This window comes from Phaethon aethereus, assembly GCF_964289735.1.
Source record: "Phaethon aethereus genome assembly, chromosome: 3".
In the NCBI taxonomy this organism is placed as follows: Eukaryota; Metazoa; Chordata; class Aves; order Phaethontiformes; family Phaethontidae; genus Phaethon; species Phaethon aethereus.
This window is the reverse complement of record NC_138576.1, coordinates 73,809,594-73,827,557: the sequence shown is the minus strand read 5'-3', so window position 1 is coordinate 73,827,557 and position 17,964 is coordinate 73,809,594. Positions and strand designations below refer to the sequence as shown.

At 38.0% G+C, this 17,964-nt stretch overlaps 1 protein-coding gene across 1 annotated transcript; it reads right to left on the bottom strand.

Annotated features, from left to right (window-relative positions):
* Window positions 1–1,890: 1,890 nt before the first annotated feature.
* Window positions 1,891–16,163, bottom strand: KATNA1 (katanin catalytic subunit A1; the record flags this gene model as incomplete). Its single annotated transcript, XM_081997558.1, has 10 exons — window positions 1,891–2,089; window positions 5,579–5,705; window positions 5,981–6,115; window positions 7,658–7,784; window positions 8,912–9,070; window positions 9,416–9,521; window positions 10,907–11,028; window positions 12,597–12,780; window positions 15,129–15,286; window positions 15,993–16,163. The coding sequence occupies 10 exons, from the start codon at window positions 16,161–16,163 to the stop codon at window positions 1,891–1,893; spliced, it is 1,488 nt and encodes a 495-aa protein (XP_081853684.1).
* Between the last annotated feature and the right edge of the window lie 1,801 nt (window positions 16,164–17,964).

Below are 17,964 nucleotides of genomic sequence, written 5' to 3'. Positions count from 1 at the left end.
GGTCTGGAGCAAGCGGCAGCGACCGACGTCCCAGCATTTCCCAGGACACTACCGCAAGGGAGCTACCATAATCATGTACCACACAGGTGATGCTAAAGCTGCAGAGGCATCAATTAAGAATGTGATGCCATGAAAGAAAACACAGGACAGAGGGGTTGTCATCATCCATGGCTAAATGGGAAACCGCTAAGACTCCAGCACAGGAATGGTAACTGAACAGCACGGTCTTCAAACAGCCATTGGCAAACTCCTCTTCTATGAACGTGGAAATTAATGTTCTTTCCACTTTATGAACACAGCCCTGGCCCCTTTATTAACATAGTTCAAATGGAAGTGATGTATAAGGCTGAAGTTTAGCTTCTTTGGGGAAAAAAAACAAACAACAAGGAATAGGGTAGACACAAAACATGGCAATTCTTCCTTACTGCAGAAGCACAGTGTGAATCGCACTGCAGATGGAAATGCAGCAGCTGCTAGCATGTGCTCTTTGTCTCCCTACTTACGAAACTGGAAACCAAGCACCTGCACAGCAACAAGGAGAGTTAACTCTATTCTAAACAGCTGCAACAGAAGCAAATGAGTGGTTAAGCCTGAAAAAGCCTTAGTACCCTTTCACAACCTGGCTGACTTCCATGAGCTAAGTAGTCCTCAGCTGTATTGTGTTCTATAAAGTTACAAAGCACAAGGAAAGAAATACTACCATGAGGTTAATGAAATTAAATAATTAAAAAAAGGTGCAAATCTTGAACAAATCGATTACCAGCAAACATTGCTGAAACAAGTCTGGACATACTTGATTTGAGAGAAAGCATGAAGTTTAGCTGTAAGCAAAGCTACAGCTGGCTGCTCTGAGCTGAGCTAGCAGAAGAAGGGTTTCTAAAGTAATAGATGGAGATGATAGATGTTTTCCTTACAATGACCACTGTTGAGCAAAATCTAAAATGATGACCTAAATGGCCACTGTAGAACCGTTCTCAGAGAACTGCTTCTCCATTCCACTTGTCAAGTAACGCAAAAAGAGAATTTAGATTTTACATCAGTTGTAAAGTCAGGGTTATGAACAGAAATTGATTGAGCACTAGCATAACACGCACACTGCTTTCTGCTTTCTCAGAACAGCCTTACCAGAATAAACATGGGCCCAACCTACCCATCCAGAGTTTTGAAGCTTACAGTACCATACAGTCATGGAAGAAAAACGTAATTCAGAATGCCAGAAAGGTTTCGTTTTCTCTCAGACCTCGAAGGTGACTACACATGTGACTCTACATCGCTGCTGGCTGCACAGAATTAGTTTACACTGGCTGGATGTATTTTAATATTACTTAATAGGTACTGTACACCAGTGATGATCCCACCTTGCTTAAACTTCAGTTGAATCTACCGACTGTCAGTAGCACAAGGGTTGCTGTTCTAAATCTCAGCCTTCATAACAGGTTCTTTATTAATACCTTAGAAACAGTTTAAGGGTAGAATTCTCCAAGATCAGCTAGCAAACCCATCTACATAACTGTATGTTGTCTGTCCCATTTTCTAGTTCTCAGCATCCCTTACTCATTTTGCTGAGCTAGTTTGGGGGATTTTGGTGTAATAGTTATTTTTCAAGAGTAAACCCTCTGATGCAAGAGGTCAAGTATTAAATTTAGTTGTTTTAAAGTCCTGAAGATCAAGACTTTAAAAAAACATCAGTTTCACATTCAGGAAAAAACGGGTAACTTTTGAGCTAGTTCAAAGGGAGCTAGACAAAACTTGCATTTTAAAAAAATTTATTTAGACATCTGTTGCTCTTAAATTACAAAAGTTAAAAAGAGCACGCAGTGCGCTGACACACTACTTAGTACTTCTAAAGCTGTTTTAAGACATAAGGTGGCTTCTTCAAGATAAGACAACTCAGCATGATCCAAATTCAACTATCCATTTCTCATATTTCTCAATGTCCGCAGCAGATACAGATTTAGAAACTTTCTTCAAAGCTATTTCAAAGTCTTCCATAGTTGTTGGCATGTGCATTTCATCTCGGGAAAGATTCCTTATTTCTTCTGGTGTCAAGCCTTCAATACGCCTTCTCATAGCCATCAACGATGCATCTCTATTAAGTAGGCGAAAAAAAAAAGTTGTTACTCAATACAGGATAGTGAGTTGTTTGAAAGGCTCAACACAGCATTCCAGTTAAGCTGTGCATTCAAAAAGATACAATAAAGAATTGTAAACTTTTACAGGAAGATCTCCAAGTGCTTGTACAACCTACAATACCATGCCATCCATATTTTTCATACATGGATTTATCCTCACTGGATCTTTGAATAGCTACTGTTCACAGGCTAGGCAAAAGAGACAAAGACTACCTGATTTATCTAATGCCTATGATGTAGCTGCTGTTTATAGTATTTTTAAATGGGAACAAGACAAAGTAATGGATTCACTCCTCCTGTGTATAGGAGAAGTGGCTGGAATGGTTTGAATCTTTCCTGGTCCAAATAGGAATCCCACTTCAAAGACATGAGAGGCCAGCAATATCTACCTCCAACCTATACATTCACAGCTAAATGTTGAACTACAAAGTCTGTTCAGCCTGTGGCTCCTCAAACTTCTGGCCTCAATAAGCATTAAGCGTCTTTACAAGTGAGTCATTTTCTTGCTGCATTCAGTTTGAATGCATCTGGTTTTCCAACAGTAACATCAGTAGCAGCAGGTGATAAATGAATAACACTGAAAGACTAAAGTTCCTGGTAATTCATTGTTACATAGCTTATTATAAGAAGAAAATGCTACTTATTTTGTCTAGCAGTAAAAAAGATGGAAGGATAATCCTGGCAATATCACACTACTATCATATCATATTAGTAGGTGAAAATCAAAGAGAAAAACTTATACATTGTCTTCTAGGAGGATTTAGAAAGATGGTTTCAGCGTATTCTGTTTCAATTCCACCCCCTCCCTGCAAAGGAAACCACAACTGACAGACTTAATGGTTTTACTAAATAATTGTTGGCAATTAGAATGCATGATACAATAACTAGAATTTCAGAACAGCTCCAAAAAGTTGCCTTCTTGAAACTCATCTTAGTCAAATGGCTTTGTTGTTATATCCTCATTTGTGTACTAAAAGCCAGCGTTACACAAGGCAGAGGGAGGAAGCATCCCATGCATCTAATTTGCCTCCAGACAGCAATTTACCAAAAACACTCCCAGCAAAAACAACCCAACAAACCAAACAAAAAAAACCACACCATACCCCAACACAGCCACAAAATTCAAGTGCAGCTGCCACCACTTCCTTCTGTGAAGTCATTTTACTGACCATCATTCCGACATCAACTCTTGCTGTTTTCTCAAATGCACCCTTAGTGCCTGGAGAACCACCAAAGCTATATTAAAAAAATAAGCAGACACCCACTGGAACACATAGCGGGGGTCAGTTCCTCTCCAAAGGCCTTTCAACCTTCACAGTCCGCTCAGAACAACGAAGGCAGTTCATGCTCACATCTAATATGCACTTTAGATGCATTTTATATTTCCTGAATGTCTTTTTAAAATAAAGTTTCGCCTTCATTTTCCATAGTTACATGCTGACTGTTAAGAACTGTACTGTTATCTCTGATTTTCACTCTGGCTCAGCAAACTTTGGATTTCACCTCAAATTCTTTAAGGTAGAAGAATTTGAGCAAACCAGAGTTCTTGGCTCACTTTTTCTTACACTTTGCTTGTTTGTCACTAGCAAGGACTGTTATAGTCTGCAAGTGTGAACTTTACTGTGTTTATATACTGTATGTCTGAACCATACAAAAGCACTTTTAAATGAGCCATATGTCTTTTTGTCTCAATGTAAATGAAACAATCATGTTTAAGATCCATTTTTCCTAACACCATTAACAAGTGTAAATATACAGGCCAGTATGAGTACTTTCTTACTAATTTCAAATCATGCACATCCAAACCCCAGTTTCTCTGGATTTCTGGTTGCTGCCACCTCAGTCATCTCTAAGGAGACGGCCACATATGAGACTGGGATGTTTCTTTGTGGGTTTTTTGTTTGTTTGTTTTTGCTTTGTGTTTTTAGTAGTATTTGTACAAATGGTCTTTGATCAAACAATAAAAAGCAGCAGCGTGTGTGTGTATATCTATATATATGAAATTCACTCAAAAACATTACAAGTATTCTGACTTTTAAACAAGTATATTGGTATTCAGTATAAAATTAATTGCAAATAATGAACACTGAACAGACCAGAGGAGACAAACTGCAGCTAAAATGCACAGAGAAGCAGGCCAAATAAACTCTCCTATAACAAGAGTCTATTAGCACATACTCCTTTCAAAGCACAACCATCAAGACCGAGCAAAAGACCACCACAAATTCATCTCACAAACCTGCAAGTGAAAGAAATGTGCACAACACCGATTCACAGCAACTAGCATACCATTCTTTTCCCAGACACTGTGATAAGGTTTGCTCAGGAAACAGTACTGAGTCTCCAAACTCTTAGTTCAGCTTCAAGTGACCCTGCTGATAAGAGCCTTTGGTGGCAGTTTTGCATACAGGCCACTCGCATTCATCCCTGCAGCACAGCCCACTGTCCTCCCAGTTGTGCTGACAAGCGTTTGCAGAGCTGTACTAGGAATCAAGGCAAGAAATGGATCTGCGTTTGAGGAAAGCAATGAGAAGATGTTTTTAATCCAGAACAGTTCTCTTACCCTGTTCAAAGTACGGCCCCACAACATTTGTGCTGGCACAACTTGGAGCTCAAGCCTTGCACTGTCACACTTTAGTGCTACCTCCAATGCCTGAAGGCACAGTTACACAGGTCCTTATTAGATGACAACATCATCTTAAGAAGTTTTGGTTCATCCCATACTGCCACCATTGCAACTGTGCCAGTGCAAATCTTCAGATGTAAACCAGATGACTGATATTAGCTTCTTAAAAGAGCAATCCTTTCCTTCCCTTTTCAATTTTGGAAAGAACAGATTGGGGGAAGGGTTAAAAGATATTTTTAGTCAATTATTTCAGGAATCTAAATTATAGAATAGGCCCACAAATGACTGTATGCAAACAGTATGGATGAGAAGGGGAGATGGAGGAGATAGAAGAAAACTTAAGTCAGCCTCATCACTAAAGCCAATGTGCAGAGTACACAGTTCTTGCACCATCACACAACATGGCATACCTTTTCTGTGGCATGAAGGAAGAACACTCTGCGTTCCTTCTTTAGTTATTGTGGCTTCTGCCACTACTGCCTCTTACACATGGATGTTCTGCTGAAGTAGTATAATCTCAGTGGACTGCAACTCTACAAATTAAAGTCTACCAGTGTACATGAAAGAACACAGAATTTTACCTAAACCACAGCTTGTTTAAATGACTATGTTGCAACTGCTCTTTATCACTGTTGTACGAAAATATCAAATGGAAATCTAGGTAAATACTAATGCAGTATTTCACCTTTCAGCCATACATAAAAGACAAGTTACTCTCTGTTTTTATCCAACAACTTTAATCATGTAAATTAGTTACTTTACAAACAGTTTTCTCAGAGTTTGTAGCAGTAGTAACACAAATGATGCAATGTTAACATACCTGCATACGTTGGTAATGTCTGCACCTGAATAACCCTCCATTTTCTCAGCTATATTTGCAAGGTCAACATCATCAGCCAGCTCCAGCTCTCGCAGATTTATTCTGAGGAGTTCCTCTCTACCTTTTGCTAATCAAAGAATAGAAAATTGAGTCTATACAACTTTCTTTCTAAAGATAAATAGTGAATTGAAGAAGGATAAGAGGAAAGAATAAGAAAAAGGACACTACACTTGCTACAAAGGCAGATGTTCAATCGTTATATTTAACCTGGGCCTGAACTCATAAATAAATTTGCATACAAGTATCAATTAGATTTTTAAGCCAGGTGATCAGAACTAAAGGAATATTGATAAAGTTTAGATTTTAGTTTTTTCAACCACTCCTCTCCCCAAGTCTTCATACCTGATGGTAAAGGAATGTAAATTCTCTTTTCTAGTCTCCGTCTCAGGGCTTCATCAATATCCCAAGGAAAATTAGTAGCAGCAAGTACCATGACCATCTTGGAAGGATCATCATTTTCAGTAGCCCCTCCAACACCTGCATTGGAGAAAGTAAAACGCAAAATGTGTTTTGTGAAATTTTGTGTATAAAGAGGACAATATCCACAATTCTATAATATTCAAGCAGCTCTCTATTGCACTTTAGTGAGTCCAAGCACAATACAGCTCAATTTTTCATCTAGAAGACAGCCTGCTAGCAAAAATGGAGACTCAGTTTAATAAGGAAGTTCAGATCAGGAAGTTCCTCTCTATCATGGCTGGAACGTTTTTACAGCAGAGTTGTTTGTATTTCTGCCATTACAGTGTTTGAATTTTCACATCAGCATCCTGTAACAGCATGTGAGGAAAAACCAAACAACCCTCCAAAACCCAAAGCCATCACCACACCAACAGACACCCTGCCCCACCAACAGCATTCATGAACAGCCACGCAAAAGCAGCATTACTCTCCCACAAAGTTTCTTCACTTCTGAATTCAGGCCAAATGTTTCACACACAGAGATGGATTCTTATTAACTGCTGAAGTGAATGTTTAAATTTGGTGGACTGAATCACAGCTTCTCAAAGGCAGAGAGAACACCTCAGTCTCTAAAGTACTGTGAAACTGCTGCTACATGAAGTTCGTTTCATTAAACTTGCTACCCTCTGCATTTACTGTTTTTGCTTATAACCATAGGATTGGGCTGTGGAATAGCCATTGTACCCAGTCTGCCTGAAAATTTGCATATAAAACACCATTTATGAACGCTCAAGTAAAAGGACTTCAAATAGTTGTGACTAATAAAACTAGCTTATGTACATACTTGAGTTACGAGGACAGTATTACAGCTCTGCTGCTATTTAATGTCAAACATAAAAGGGTATCAACATCAGAGAACTAGAAATAAATATACAAATCTTCTGACTCATGGAATTCTATCAGAAATTACTCCATAGATTTAGTTCAGTTCAGTTCCTTTCCTTCTCCTTGCTTACCAGAGTATAAAAAGGATGCCTCTATAGCAACTTTGCACAGTGTTACCTACTTTTAAACTTTGGTTAATATTTCACAAATCAACAAATAGCTGTAATGAACTCAGTTTTAAGAAGAAAACTCTCCCAACCACTTCTATAAAAACGTCTTCACTTTTCATGTATATCTTTAGGAGGAAATAAAGAGATCTCAAAGAAGTTAAGTGTAATGGTTGTCTTTAAATTGGAACAGGTGAAAGGTCTTTTGAACCACTTTTTACTTGGTTTTGAAGAAGTAAGTGAAGAAGAAGCAACCTAATGCTAGGTAAAGATTTGACAGGAACGATTAATACATTTCTTCTTCTGCGGTTTTGAAATCCTGTATTTTCCACTGAATCTTCATTATTCTGGCCCAGTAATATAAGGTCATTGCTCAGATGCTAAAAGATTGTTAAATAATTGGTATCTTTTTCCCTTCCACACTGACAGTTGGAATAGTGCATTTGTATCTTTTTACCCCAATTTTATGTAAGGCTTTCACACAAATTGCTTCTGAGGAATGAAGTTTTGATTCCCCCTGTCCCAAGTTGCCTCCAGTCCAGTACTTCCCAGTGATCAGGTTATTTACCATCCATTTGAACTAGCAGTTCTGCCTTCACACGTCGGCTAGCTTCATGCTCCTCTGAAGTTCCCCTGCGACTACAGATAGAGTCTATTTCATCAATAAATATAGTTGTCGGGGCATAAAATCGAGCCTAAAGAAAGCAAAAGACAAAGCAGAAAACTGAAACAGCAGTCTACTCACATTTAAGAAATCGCAGCATATTCAGAACTGAAAAATGACACATTTACCCCAATGAAACTGTTTACAGGTATCAAACAATACCTAACCTTCCCTCTCCTTGGCCATTGCACACAACTGTAGAGCAGCTGTGCATTCATTAATAATATTTGAGCAGAACAGTTTCTGACAAAGTCCTGTAATTGTTAGAGCTATAAACAAATGTCTAATAAGCTAAAGGCAGTTTTACACATTAGGAATAACATTTGTAACTGTGAAAGTCATCACAGAATGCTTGACTAGGAACTCAGTTAAAGCTAAAATGAACATTAGGCTAGGACACTGTGATATGGAACCTGTCCAAGAGACAGGTCAACTGCAAAATAATCTTTCTGAAAACCTGAGGTCAAAGACAAGGATCTGCGATAAAAGCTACTGTCCTACAGCAGTTGAGATGCTGTCCATTATGTATATGCATTTTTGATTGACAGGCATGTTATCAACTCATTTAATATGATCAAACGATATTGTAAGAAATCTTTTATTTCCTGACTCTTCTGACTACTGTAATTGCAACTCTGCTGCCCCCTTCAGTACTGGGGCCCCTAGCAAATACTGCATGCAAACCTGGTAACACATGAGAAAACGACTACATGGTTCTGAGCCAATTTCAAGTGTCATGTGCTCTGAAGCCAACTACAGTTTGGAAGTCCACTTATTTTAAGCACAAACAAAAAAACCATCCACAACAACAACAAAACACACAAAGCCCAAGTAGGGTTCCCACCCAGAAAGCAATTAGATTCTATCTCCAGTTTTACATTCAAGTATGTTCTACAGCACTCATCGGCTTATAGTGAGCTACCTCCAGTGTAACAAGCTAACCCTGAAAATAAAGACGACCTAATTTTTCATTTTTATAAAGCTCTTCAGGTACAACCAGATCTTGAATGTACATGGTCAAATCAGAAGGTCCTAAAGTGTTTGAAGCTTGGAGAGCTGTTTATGTATGCTACGAGTTCTACATCTTGGCAAGGTTTCACTATTCCAGAAGTAATTCTACTTCATTATCTCATATTTATGTTCAGAAACTTCAATCACCATTTCAAACAGCAGACGAACAAGTTTCTCAGATTCTCCTCTGTATTTTGAGGTAAGTGTGGAAGAAGAAACATTGAAAAAAGTAGTCTTGCATTCAGTGGCTACAGCTTTTGCCAGGAGGGTCTTTCCAGTACCAGGAGGACCAACCATCAGCACACCCTATTAAAATGAAAAAGAACCACTTTTAGGCCAAGAATCAAAACAGAGACAATTTCACAGTTTGTTTAATAGCTAATATTAAAATGCTAGATGTAAACTTTCCCTTGAAAAGTTATTCAAAGTAATAATTACTAATTTGTAATTTGCATACTTGCAACAATATAGCTGCAGACAGTGTATTTATCTGGCTGACATCTTTATTTTTTTTGGTACTATTTACCGTAAGTTTTGTTACTAAAAAGTGGAAAGAATTTATATGAACTGCAAAATATCTGAAATTTCTCGTTCTGCCAAGATCCAACCTCAGAATCTTACTTACGATCACAGGACCAGATTCTTTCATACCTTCCATGGTCTTCTAATTCCCTTAAAAAACTCCGGCATCCACATTGGTAAAACTACAGCCTCCTTAAGCAACTTTTTGGCTTCTACTAAATCAGCAATGTCATCCCTGCCAAAAAAAAAAAAAAAAAAAAAAAAAATTAATTGTTTGACAGATTCAGGCTGCAAAAGAATCAATCCACAGCTCAAAATAATACGCAATTAAACTTGTTGCTATGTAATGGCTCTTCCATAATTCAGGAAAATGAGTTGGATTTATTTACGTTCTAGTGGCAAAAGCCTACTACTACAGTTGACATCTGGCTAGTAGACTCCAGCTGGATGCAAAAGCAGAGACACATTAACTATTTCCCTAGAGCACTGTTGTTATTCACAGAAAGAGTAAGCAGAATACAGCAAGTTGGTTAAACTTATGCTAGTTACAGATGATGCTTTCTTCTTTTGCCGAGAGGCTGGCTATCCCTGAAACTTGAATACTATCTTTCATCATTATGAGAATAATTTACTGAAGACTAGTAAATGGAGCTGAATTAAAAAGAATTTTTAGCATTCTCTTCCAGAGTTACAAACGTATTAATTCTTAGATACCTTATAGGCTGGTCTTATTTTCTTGAGGGTAACCCAGGGTATTCCACTTAACAGCACGTGCCCAATTAATATTTTGTTTTCAAAACATATCTATATGGAGAATTAGTTTCAAATCTGAAGTTGTAATCTGAGATTCAATATAAAAACTGGAACATATAGTTACATATTAAACTGAAATACTTCACAGTTGCATGCACACAAAGTTTTTTGTAGGATTGTTCAGGTTTTTTTTAAAAGCCTACTTTATTTGCCAGAAGATTTTTGCTGTTTTAATCCTCACAAAATCACCTAAGCTTGGAAACATTGGGAACACAAAACAACCTTTGTATAAGGTTTAATATTTAACGCAATTATGTAAAGGTACTGACACGTGGTTATATTTTATACTGGCGGTCACATCACATCCAGCAAAATTTCAAAGGGTTCCTATATTGACATACCTTCTCTGTTAATTGGTTTTCTATCTTGGTATGCCCCTGGGTAGCAAAACAGGTTTTTAAATGAAGAGACACTGGCAGACGCTAGAATCTTATACATTGCAAAAGAGTATCTCAAAAATTGATTTCAGGACTCTTAGAAAAGCTTGAAAAGCTTTCTGTGGTCAGGTTGTACAGGGCTTTGAGCAACCTGATCTTGGGAAAGATGTCCCTGCCCGTGGCAGGGGATTGGACTAGCTGATCTTTAAAGGTCCCCCCAACCCCAACTACTCTATGAATCTACAGGAGGAAAAAAAGAGTTCTAAAAATATTCCACTACACAAGAAGTTTAGTTGTCTATTTAATGAGTAAAGAAAGCCTGCAGGTACTTTTATGTAACCATATGATAAAATACTTAATTCTTCTCATATTGTATCAGAAGAAAAAGAAACAACATCTCAGAAAGACTGGCAGCAGTATTCAAACTTACCATCGAATGTTGGGATTCTGAGAAATTATATCTCTTTCCAAAGCTTCTACTAAATCTTTATCATATCCAGTGCTATCAAATTTCTTGGGTTCAGACTCTGAAATCTCAGATGTGGATTTGTTCTACATAGAAAGGATATAACAATGTAAATACATAACAATGGTTATGCTACTAATGGATTTTTATAACAAGTCCACAATAGTATCGTATTTCTAGAAGGCAGCAACATAAATCAGCATGAAAATTATAAAGCATTCATATTACTGCTGCACTACAGGATCTATATGGTTCATCAAGAATTCTGTACTGCCCTGGTCCCGTTTCCTTCTCCCCAAAGTCAACATACTGGACCGATGCAGTTTCTTTGCTTTAGTAGGTAAGCAAAACTGCACACACCTATCCCAGTATAACAGTGTTCACCTCCTCTCCCAGAGAAATCAAAAACTAATCTCAGACAGTAACTGGGTAGGGGGAATTAGGTGAGGCTGGATCAGAAAGTGTCACGCTGAGCTAGAGTAAATGCTGTGTCATAAATATGCCATACATATGGGACAAAAAATATTAAGCGGGACTTCCATATGTAGGATGAGCAAAGGTGATCTGCAGGAAGACCACAGAAGTAAAAAAGAGCTAATTAATTGAACAGCAGAGAAGCAGTTCTGCAGCACAGCAGAAGCAAAGAAGCTACACAGTTGAAAGGGCTCAAACAGCAGAGACCATGCAACTGAGAGGAAATAAAATGCACTAGACATACCCCATTTTTAATACACTTAACAGCAAGCACTGGTGATGACAGAACAACCGTAAAAAAGAAAAAAGACCTATCGTGTCTCTGTGCACATATATCCTTAGTGAGAGAGGATTATCACTTAAAGACAAGGCAGTTTGGCTCCTAATGAAAGTAACAGCTTACACAGCTAAACAATTACACCCTTGTAGTTTATACTATTTACTATTTACACAGGCCATGACACCCTGCCACAACATTAGGTTGCTGAAGCTAACAAACTCTTATTACGTGGACACTTGATTTATTCAGACTCTGGAAAACTATGAATTGAGTGTCTTCAGTATGTTCTCTTACTCTTGTCATTAGCTAAATTTATGGAGACCAGAGCACAAGCAAAAATTAAAGCACTCTGACTGCAAAGAATAGATCACAAGATCATTCTCTCTCATGAAGTACGCTGAGGGCTTTGTTTGCTTTAAACTGAAAAGAGTCTGGAGCTAATACCAGATGTCAACAAAAAAATAAGTAAAGGTCTCCCTTTAAGGTTAACTAAGTCTTGAAATGCTTTGCAACAGGCAAGTCAATCTCAGTCTAAAATACACAAAAGCAATTTGTGCTTCCACAAGAACCCACAAGGACATCCCATCTGAATGAGCTCCATCAGGCTCAGTGTCAGTAATTCAGTGGTATAATTTTCAACAACTATCTCCAAGTTGCAGTAAACAAGCCTGCATTTACCAGATCACTTCTTCGAGAGGAAGGTTTGCTGTTTTTTTATTAACCCATAACCAAGACTGTCCATAAAGCAAAGATGCCTTGCAAGGCAAGGTTCAAATCAGCACGCTAACTTGAATGAAGAACCATTTTATAGGCATCTAGTTTTATAATACACTCAATATTTAGAAAGCAAGACTGAGTTTCTCAACTTCATGAAGTTAACTGTTAAGTTAAAAAGCTCACCTTTTCCTCTTTTCCTTTATTTTGCTGATCCTTTTTTTCCCGGCTGCGGACTGCCTTCCCTTTATCATTGGGATTTCGAGAGGATGGACGGTGAGGGCCTCTGACAGCTGCACTCATACGATTATTATGACCTCTGCAATCACTGCACTGAGCAGACTGACGTTTTCTGGGTCCTGGCGAAGGTCTAATTAGTTGTAACATATGCAAAAAGCCTCAGTGTAAAGTCACTGGTGAGCACTACATAACCAAAGCAAGTGGTTACAAACTGAAAAGCCATTTTGCTCAAGATAAAAATCTGTATGTCAGAAACAAGGCAGATATTTTTAGATAGTCACTAAAAATCCATTTTCCCTTTGCCACAAGCTCAGGGCTCATTTGCCTAGAACAAGCTCCTTGCTTTGTATATTCCATAAATAATAGTAATCCTAGTACTATGAATCTTGGGGAAAAAAACCAAACACCAAACAAAAAATTCCCCCAATATATTTTCTCCTTATCAGAATGGTCCTCACTCTCCCACCCAAAGAAATGTAAAGTTTTCTTTGGAATGACAGTTTTATTTTCACTTCTTGGGAAACCAAATGTGTATGTGAGGCCTCCAGTTGATTGAAACTAGACTGCTTTTAGAAGCGCATATGAAAAAAACAGTATCATGACTGGTATTATGGAATTCTTTTTTCAAATTCAGTTTCTTCCCCATACAAATCCATTACTCTCACACAGATATACTTTTTTCTATGGGCCTTCCTAAAATTCCAGTATTAATAAGCTATCAGTCAAGTCTAAGTTCAAGGATATTTCTAGAGAACAGAAGATGAAAGACTCTGATTTGGAGAGCATTTACTTCCAACTAAAAAGTGTGCTTTGACATATTATTCAAGATACATCAGGATCCAGTACCTTCCTAAAAGTTGTCTATAATTGATTCACAGCAGCAAGTTTGTCAGAACCGTACATATCTCTTCAGGGTGAAATGCATATTAGGCAACATGAATATGCCAGTGATAAGATCATAAGCGTTAAAGTCTTTTGACTCTCCAAATGAATTATCTACCAACCTATACTTTTATTTATGAACACCTAGCCACCTCTAAATTTCACCCCAAAGCTCAAAATAAAGGAATAGTGTGATTATACATCTAATTTCCACCTAAATTTGTGAGTTCTCAGTATACTGTGGTTACTCCAATGCAACATGGCACAAGTTTTCACTGTGGCTTTTTCATACTACCACAACTCAGTACTTCACTAGTTGGCAAGAAAAATGGAAAGGAGGAAGTTCTCTCAAGTCTTTCCCTTTTTAGAAACATAAGTTCATGCATCTCTTCTCTAGAAAGCTTCAAAACATTAGGAAAGTTCTACCTCCCAGACTCTATTCTTCCAGAAGGTCTGAATGAAATTCAGTGTTCCAAAGTTATTAAATGAGATAAATAGAAACAGTGTGATCACACAAGACTAATTTCTTTCAGAAAGCAGGCTTAAAATAAATAAATAAATAAATGATGTAAATAAAAACAATAAATATAGATAAAATGTAAAAATGTACCCATAAATACTGAAGTTATCCATCTACAAGAAACAGCTTGTAAGTTCAAAGCCTCAAAGAACAGTCTGACAGTACAGCTAAGCTGATCTAACAGTCACTTTCTGTCAAAATGCACAGTTCTACGTCTGCTTTGCATGCACTCCTGTTTCCTCCTTCATGCTACCAGTGGCATATGTTAGAACCTCCAATTAACCAGTTCAGACAGCTAATCTCAGGAAGAAAAAAAAAAAAAAAGCAACAACAAAACCCAAACAAACTAAAAGCCAAACAAAAAACCACTAGCCCCACAAAACAGGGTCTTTTTTTTTGCCAGTTTAGCATCCTGAACCAGCTAATCAATACCAACAAAGACAAAAGTGAAAAAAACAGGCAACTGTGGAGAGTAGGACTACTCTTTCAGCAGCAGCTACATTGTCAAACCACACCACAAGGCCTTTGGTTTCACAGACACTAACCCAGCATAATTCAAAACTGCTTCTGAAATAAGCAGGCTTGCCTGCAGACATTTATTTCCACCCCTTCACTTAAGCTTTACTGCTAGCCTGACCAGTTCATGAAGGAGATCAGGGAACCACCTTGATACACAAAAGGAACTGAGCTTGGACACTCCTAGATTTTACTGTTACTCTGATAATACTTCTTCACCCTTTTCATATCAGCTACATGCAGAATCATTTTAAAGTTGATGAGAAGATCAGTTCAGGAATCGAGTTGAGCTTCCACGGAATGACAAGTTTATCTTAAGTCAGGAGGAAAAAAATAAAAAGAAACTTGCTATTATTCAAGCCTATATAAGATAAAAGCCCCAGAACATTCTGAAGTAGGCTGCCTCAAAATGGCGTTGTCTCCACCACAAACGGTGGCAAGCTGGTGGTCTAAGTGTTACACATCTGAGTTCTAAAACAAAAATTACACAGGAACAGGCTGAAGTCAAAGCACACTTTGCTCTGATAAACGTTAATTTAGGTCTTCAGGTTTCCTCTTACCTACGTTCAGCAGGTACTGGCAAAGACCAGACTTCTGCATCATGAGCTGGCAATTCTTGTTGTGAAGCTTTTAATGGAGTACTGTCTAGTTTAAAACTCTCCAGTGTTTTCATTATGTCTTTCACATGTTTAGCTTCCACACTTATCTCCTGCCAAACCTGATTTGAAAAAAAAGTAAAAAAAAGTAGATTAAACACACTGCAAGTAAGTTTCTAACACTCCTCTGTTCAAGCCCTTGTAATGCCTGGATGGATTCCACGAGGTTTCACAAGCTACTTGATTCCACTTCAATAGACAAGAAAAATGCACATCAGATATTAAGAAGGTTTTTCTGCCTTTCTCAGCAAAACAAATAGATTTTGGATTTAACACCAAAAGGACTTTTGACAAATTTTGCATATTAAACAAGTATGACAGAAAAGAGCGCAACCTAATAGATTGAATGTCAATGACAAAAATGATGGTTTGTGTTAAAGATAAATTAACATGGTAGCCACAACTCAGTTTCCATTAAGGATCTGTAAGTCACATTATTAAAATACTGAGAGGGAAATAAGACTATACAAAATGGCAGCAGCCTAAAAACCTTCAGCACAGCAGGGGCACTCATCAGCCAGAAGCTGACAAGCCAGACAGTGCACTGGCTCCCCAGGGCTGTATTCCATTGCCTGTTCTGTCATTGTCAGAGCAAGAAGTCATAAAGAATAATTACATAAGTCCATATAATAATGAAGAAAACTATATATAACAGCACTACAGTTTATCAGAGAATGGTGTAATTATTTTTATACTTTTGTTTACCACAAGATAGGAAATTTTGCTACTTCAATGCTTTTTGAAATGTCACAGAAAAGTACTATTTACCTGTTGCCATTTTTGTTGCAGATACGTATCTCTGACGGAGTAGAGGTACTTATTCATTTGGTCAAGAACTCCCTGGTAGTAGACCATCGCAGAATCGTAATTTCCCAGTAGGGCATATTCACGGGCCAGCTTTACATTCTCACTGATCATAACAAGGCTCATGTTCAACATGAAGCTGAAAAAAACAGGAAATATTAAGGGGAAAAAAAATATCCCAGGACCAGAACAATTTTTTGCAACTATTTTCATATACTCATTAACTCATCTGGCATATCAAAATACAGAAGCTGGAAATACACTGGTTAGAAAAAGGTCCTAGAACAAATGTCATCCATACAGAGAGATAACTGTTTCTCTATTACTAGAAAGGAGACTCTTCACAGAATTGTTTCATGCAATGAAGATTCTGTCGAAAAGCATACACAAGAGATGCACATTTAAATGCACTGTTGCAAGCCACAACTGCATGCTCTCCTTCCCTCTGTATTCTATTGTAAAATAAACTGGTATTTTACTGTTAGCACTACAACATCATCCATACTATAATGGCCTGTGGTTTAAAAATAACAACAAACAATAAACCAAAGCCCTTCTTCCAGATGCTTTTTTTTTTTTTTGCCTTAACATTCCATGCAAATAAGTTTAACAGTCTGATTTTGCCTTGTGGAGAACACTATTTTTCTATTTGTTTGATTTTACCATTCTTCAGTTCTATTTAATGATTCTTCGAAACGAATATCACCTTCTGTGCCCAGCTTGCACCTTCCTATCACCTTCATTTTTACGTCTGAAAAGAGACTCTTTAAAAACCTTGAGGCTGCTAGGTTATCAGTGAAAGGTAAGGAAAGGTCACAATTAAAAACTGGGTAGCTACACACTAGATGTATTTAACATACTGTTCAAACCACGCTCATTTTCCCCTCCTGTGAGAGGTTTTTGGGTTTTTTGAGCAAAATTCATGGACTGTGACCACTTCCACTTTGCAGCATTAGCAGAATCTGTGCTTTTATATTAGAACAGCACAGAACTATTAATTAATTATACAAATACAGTAATAAGTAGAAGCAGTAGACTTATTCTTTACAGAAAAGCCACTGTCCATATAGTAGTCATCTTATGGTCTTATCCATTGCTTATACATCCCACCCCCTTATTCTCTAAGATACCAGCACTGTCTCCACTTTTCCTGTCTCTTGCACACCAAGAATTTCCCCACTTTCCTCCTAATTTCCTAGAACCAAGCACAGAAAACATTAAAATAATCAAACACACACACCTGCAAGAGAGTCGTCTTGCTCTCATTTCAGTACCTGTACCCAGTACCAGCAAGAAGCAATTGCAGACAAGCAATTACAGTTAAGCCCTGGGATGAAGCATACTTGATACAGATCAACTATTTAAAGAATGTAAGAGGTACTAAACTCACATGCGCAATAAACAGACTTAAGACTGAACACATTTCAAGACCAGGTCATGGTCAAATTCGGATGCATTATCAGAGGTTTCAGAAGCCACCTCTTGCACACACCAGACAATCTGTTGCTAAAGTATTAGCTCCCCATAGTGAAGAGAGGCTGCTAACTACAATCGAACATTTTAAGACTCCCAGTCCTTCTTCTGTCCCCTTCCTGAGTAGCTTTATGCACAGACACACAGCTGATCTGTTCCTGAGCCAACATTGTCTTCTTTTTCTTTCCTTGCTCTTCCTTCCCCAGTTTCCCTTGAAACAGATAGCTGCTGTGAAAAGTTTCAGCCCAAACAGCCAAATTCTGGCAGCAGCAGAGCTGGACAGGCCTCTGACAGCCCACACCCACCCACACAGAAGGGACTCGGGTTGAGAAGGTAAGAACCTTCTCTGTATAATCTCACTCCAGCCAGGGACTTGCTGAGCTGGCCAGAACGATGTCTATGAGCTGATATAGTTAATGTGACCAGCAACTACAAAGACTACCATATCCCAGTCTAATTAGGC